This window comes from Nothoprocta perdicaria, unplaced genomic scaffold, assembly GCF_003342845.1.
Source record: "Nothoprocta perdicaria isolate Ctin4 unplaced genomic scaffold, notPer1 scaffold_120, whole genome shotgun sequence".
In the NCBI taxonomy this organism is placed as follows: domain Eukaryota; kingdom Metazoa; phylum Chordata; class Aves; order Tinamiformes; family Tinamidae; genus Nothoprocta; species Nothoprocta perdicaria.
Genome location: NW_020454317.1, coordinates 803,744 through 809,683, shown reverse-complemented (window position 1 = coordinate 809,683; position 5,940 = coordinate 803,744). Strand labels below are relative to the sequence as shown.

General features: G+C 52.5%; 1 protein-coding gene across 1 annotated transcript; it reads left to right on the top strand.

Moving 5' to 3' along the window:
• The first annotated feature begins 1,150 nt into the window (after positions 1–1,150).
• Positions 1,151–5,692, top strand: GPR162 (G protein-coupled receptor 162). Its single transcript, XM_026054349.1, has 4 exons — positions 1,151–2,910; positions 3,766–3,955; positions 4,531–4,682; positions 4,825–5,692. Exons 1-4 carry the CDS (start codon positions 2,071–2,073, stop codon positions 5,350–5,352), a joined length of 1,710 nt encoding a protein of 569 aa, XP_025910134.1. The 5' UTR covers positions 1,151–2,070; the 3' UTR covers positions 5,353–5,692.
• Positions 5,693–5,940: the final 248 nt, after the last annotated feature.

Genomic DNA, 5,940 nt, shown 5'->3' with positions numbered 1-5,940 from the left:
GGCTCCCGGGCCCGGCGGGGAGCGGGCTCGGGCGCCGGGCGGGCGCCGCGCTGGGTGCCGCCCGCCCCAGGGATGCAGCCCGGGGCAAAGGGGGCGGCCCGGGAGGCTGCGAGGAACATGGACCCCCTGGTTGCCGAGCTCCCTGTGTCCGGAGGCCACAGGCCTCACTGCAAGAGCTGCGGTACTGGGGGGAGAAGATGCCCAAGAAGGGCAGCACATGAACACTGGGCCTGTTGAGCCCCGTCCCGACAAACTGCCCCAAGGAGAGAGAGAGGAAGGAGGAAAAGCCTCAGGTGGTTTCCTAGAGGGCAAGAAAATGCCGAGATCCAGAAGGTTGGGGAGGGATGGGAATGGAGAGCCATCAGCGCGACACCATTCCCCTTCACAGAAAGATTAAGTTTGCGTTTGTTCAGATCCAGAAGCCTGTACCTTCCGGGAATATACCAGCTGGATATACCCTATTGGTAAAGACAGAAGAGGGAGCCTGGGTTGATAGGACTGGTGGTCACCGTCAAAGATGGGCAGACTAGTGATGAGTAGTCCCAGGACCACTGCATGGCAAGTCTTGCTGAGTTTCTAACTGTGATGTGTCTGAGGAACAGAGATATCTTAGCAGGAATGCACTAGATGAGCCAGGTATGGAGCCAAAAGGCTTGTGCTTAAAAGCTATGGGTGCAACTGGATTTAAACATATTGCCAGAGTGGTGGAACACGTCCACAAATGGGGCAAAACAACAGAGGCAGGTTACAATTCAGAGAAATGCTGAAATGCCGAAGCCGGCGCGGCTGAGGAGGCGGTTCGYGAGAAGCGAGGAGTGGTGTCGCTACAGGAATGCGGCGAGCATGGGGCCACGGGGCAGGGAACCGTGAAGATGAGGCCTCAGGGGAGAAAATGGCCCCGTTAAAGCCTTAGGTGGGAGCCTGAGCCTGGAGGAGCGGGGAGCCTGGGCGTGCTGGAGGGAGAGCTGTGCACCGGCACCCAAGCAGAGCTGGGTATGGACTGGCCCTTCTCTCCTCTGAAAGACGCGGGGAGAGCTCTGCACGATCAAAGTCATGACAATGTGTTTGTGTGGGCAAGAAGAGAGAAAGATCTGGGAAGAGAGAGAATGATCTTAAATTACTTTTTCTGTCTTGTGTCTCCTGCAGTGAACCTCATGCCCTGAATCTCCAAGGGAACCTTTGAGCAGGATCTTCCCCTCCTCCCCATCGCGTTATCGTTTGCTAGCTCTGCCCTGTGCAGTGCAGGGCAGCTGGAAGGAGCAGACTGAGCCCTGGAGAGACATCATAAATGTAGTGAGGTGCCATGGGCTCTCGGACAGGGAACTGTCTGCATCTTCTCCCCACCCGTCACTCTCTGCTGACAGCTCTTTGACAGTCTTGGCAGGAATATCTATCTACCTGGCCAAGAGKGTGGCACTTGGTGAGTGAGGGATTACACCCTGTGTATGTGCCACCCTCACCGTTTCCCCAGGACCTTTCTCTTGCCTTTCTCTAAACCTCTTTGCCAACTCCTCATTCACTAGGACATTAGGCACCAAGTACCAAACTGTCTGGAGTCCTAACAATTCCTGTTTGCCTGTAGCCTACAAAATTCCGAGGGGAAGGTGGTTCCAGAGACAGAAAGTGCCTGGGAGGCACATGAAGTAAGGAGAGCTTTTTTTGCGAGGGGAGAGTGGAGGAGAGGAACAAAATAGATGGGGAGAAAAAAAAAAGAGTGCAAGGGAGTGCGGGAAGAAGTGCTGACAAGTGCTTATGAGAGAGATGAAAAGTGGAAGAAGGGAAAAGAAAGAGAACAAGGGAAGAAGCAGGTGGAAGGGAGAGAACAAGTGAAAAAAATATAAGCAAACGAGGAGGAAGGGGAGACCTGAAGGACAGAGTGAGGGGCTGTTCTGGCAGGTGCCTAGTGCCTGGTGACTGTGATGCCGTGAGGACGCGCTGCAGCGTGCACACACCTTGCATAACAGCAGCAGCAGATGAGGAGGGACGTGGCTACCCCCATGCGGAGTCCCTTTCACCCTCTCACAAAATCCCAGCAGCAGGGGCAGGGTGAAGCCTAGTGCGAGCGGCAGCATGGGGGACTCGTCGGAGGCCACCCTGCACAACAACTCTCTGTGGTGGCTAGCATGTGGGATGCTAGCCCTCTTGGCCAACTCCTGGATTATTCTCAGCATCACAGCCAAGCAACAGAAACACAAGCCCCTGGAGCTGCTCCTGTGTTTCCTTGCTGGCACCCACATCCTCATGGCAGCAGTGCCCCTCACCACCTACGCGGTGGTGCAGCTGCGGCGAGAGTCCTCCGACTATGACTGGAACGAGAGCATCTGCAAGGTCTTTGTCTCCACGTACTACACCTTGGCTCTGGCCACCTGCTTCACAGTCGCCTCCCTCTCCTACCACCGCATGTGGATGGTGAGATGGCCAGTCAATTATCGGCTCAGCAACGCCAAGAAGCAGGCTCTGCATGCAGTCATGGGTATCTGGATGGTATCATTCATCCTCTCGACCCTGCCCTCCATCGGTTGGCACAACAACGGCGAGCGCTACTACGCCCGTGGCTGCCAGTTCATTGTCAGCAAGATAGGACTGGGCTTTGGCGTCTGCTTCAGCCTTCTGCTCCTTGGGGGAATCGTCATGGGCTTGGTGTGCGTGGGTATCACTTTCTACCAGACCCTGTGGGCACACAGGAGACGCCGGCAGTGCCGCCATCAGCGGACAGAGGAAGCGTCATCCTCCTGCTCTTCCTCAGCACACAACACTTTCAATGTGCCAGCCATTGTGGTGGAGGATGTGCGAGGCAAGAGGAGGTCTTCCCTGGATGGCTCCGAGTCGGCCAAGACCTCCTTGCAGATGACCAACCTCATCAGCGCTATCGTCTTCCTGTATGACACGCTCACCGGGGTGCCCATCCTGGTAAGGAGTGCGCTTCCCCTTTCCCTTCACAGAGCCCACACTTAAACTCTTTTTTTTTTTGTTTGTTTTGAGTTTTAGATGAGAAGCTGAGAAGCTCTGTCTTCTGTCTGCCCCTGACAGAGTGGCCACCTCTGAACCTCTGGAGTTCTTAGGGCCAGTTTTAAAGAGATTGCAGTAGTTCTCTTATCATCTACAGGAACCTTAAGACAAGACTAAACATAGAGAATACATATTACACAGCTGAAAACTCTGTGAAAGTTAGAAATGGCTAGGAAGAGACTGGAGAGGAAATTATTCTGCATACTTACAGGGTGATTTACATACCTAAAAATGGTGAGATTTTGATTTCTCTGATTTGTTTCTGGAGAACTGATACACCAGCTTTAAAAGCTGTTGCTGTCAGTTTCCTTTTCCCTTCTGCTTGTATGTTCATAGTCAGCATTCGTGTTTTGGCTGGCTGGTTGATTTTCTGAACACTGAAGAGCTGAGGAAGTTCATGAAGGGAACCATTAAGGCTTAGTCACCGTTTTTCTTTTCTTTTTTTTCTTTCCTTTTTTATTTTTTCAGTCACTGTATTTTGTTAGCRCCTATTTAACTCCAGCTCATAATGAGCACTGGGAAGAGGGGATGCTAACAGCACTGCTCAGGTTAGGGACATGACAGAACACACTCCAGCAAACGTGGGACAACATCCTAGGAAGACTGTTTAAAATAGGGCCTGGGGTAATTACTTGAAGAACCCTTCACTTATAGATTACCTACTAATACAAAATTGACTAATGGTATCTTTCTCCCTTGACCCCACTTCGATCTTCTGCCTTTTCCATGGCCCTGKTTTCCTCGCCCGCCTCAAAGGTCGTGAGCTTTTTCAGCCTGCGCTATGACACGGCCCCCACCTGGATGGTTCTGGCCGTGCTCTGGTGCTCCATGGTGCAGACCCTGCTGCTCCCCTCCTTCATCTGGTCCTGCGAGCGCTACCGAGCTGACCTCCGCACCGTGTGGGAGCAGTGCGTGGCTATCATGTCYGAGGAAGACGGGGATGATGGTAAGACCCTCTCTCACCACCCCACAGCCACCTTTCTTCACAAATACTGTCCCTTAAAGACTACAGAGGAGAGAGTGATTCTGTCTTGAGAATCAAGGACCAGTGACAATGAGAGAGCTGTTACGGGGCGGGGTCTAGGTGGGATTCATATTTGAGCTTAAAGTTGGCAACCATAAGGCAATTTATTCTGGTGACATTCATATGCCACCTAAAGGACTGATGAATATCCAAGAACAATTAGTGCAACAGCTTCACAGTAGGCCCAAGAACAGAGGTGATGCGTAGCCATCAAACCACAACAAAAATGACACACCAGCCCTTGGCTGGATCTGCYGATCCAAAGGCCAATCAAATTGTGGTGGTAAGAGATTCTCCTGTGAGACAGGAGAAACAGGCAATCCTCTGTGTCCTTTAGCCCTGCTGGAAATGGAAAGAAGAGGTCCTTAGTCAAAGTTGAGAGAGCTGCGAGCAGGGTGGCAAAAACAAGACARACATTACAGTGGTGTCTAGGTGCCTTGATAATGCCCATCTTTTAGTGCAGAAACCTTTCCTGCTGTTCTCCCGTTTACCAACAGATGGGGTATGTGAGGATTATGGTGATGGCAGGATCTGCAAAGTGAGATTTGATGCAAATGGCGCTGCAGCTGTGAAGCGGGACTCCCGGGATATCAAGCTGCTACCCATGCATCACATGTTGTTGCCCCAGGACAAGGTGCATTATCTCCAGGTGAGCCAAAGGGTATCAGGGGCAGTTCCACAACCCTCTTCCTTCTCTGTTGGTTTCCCATATCTTTGTGTCCTGTTGACTTTCTTCTCTCACAGTGTCTCAAATGTGCTACATCTGTTCAACTGTCTTCTCCTCTTTCCAGGTCCCCATCTCCCGAAGGATGTCACACGATGAGACAAACATCTTCTCCTCCCACCGCTCTGCTCCATCCTTCCTACACAAGTGGTCTTCATCTGATGATATCCGCATTTCCACCCCCCGCAAGCCTGGAGGCCCTGGCTTCCTGCCTGCTCAGCTGCATGACTACCAGCACCGCCGGCGCCCCCCGGAAGATGAGCTGACAACCCTCCGGCAGTTTCTGGAAGGGGGGCTCATGCCCCGCGGATCCAGCTCCAGTGCCTGCTTCTTCCGAGATGAGATCACCACGTTCATCGATGAGACGCCCCAGCCCACTCCAGCCTGCAGCCCACGGCACTCCCGTCTCCTGCTCACGTCACGCCGCGATCGCCGCCTCTCCCTCGGCAGCAGAGAGGAGGAGAACGCTGACCGTCCGCGGCGCTGCTCGCTGGCTGGCAACGAGGCCTGGCACCTGCAGGAGGGAGAGCAGGCACCACATGGACGGACCCTTGAGGCCTGTGAGGCTCAGACCTTCCTGGATCCCAAACTTTGAGAGACAGCATCAAAAACATTCAGTGCCATCGAGATTTTTAAATAAAACTCCAAATGTCACCTTGTCCTGGGACCCAGTTACTAATTTACATTCTCGTCTTTCTCGCCAGCAGGCAGGAGAAAAGGCACCTCACAGTCGTGGGGAAGCACAGTGGATCTGCAGAACGGAGTGCTGTGGATGTGGACAGTCTGCCCTGCTCTCAGGTTATAAACACCACCGCCGCTGTGACAGCCATTTGGCACCCAAGCCAGTCCCATCCCGTTGTGAACTCCACCCTYGCATTAGCTCTGCCCTAGGAGACGAGGCAGGCACAGGATGGTATTAAAATTCTATATTTGGAGTGTCAATCGTGTGTCTGTTTTTAAAATAATATATTAGTAATAATTTTGTTTCCATAGAAACAAAGTGATTGGCTTAATGTTTAATGAAGCTTGTCAGGCTTCTGGAAGGGAAATACAGAATGTGCAAAGTTCCTTTCCTGCCTCCCTCTCTCTCTCTCTCTCTCTCTCCCCCTTTCTTGTCAGTACATCTGAGAGGCAGCCCAAGGACAGAAGCAGAGTCTGTATTGAGGAGACGGGGTGAAAAGTT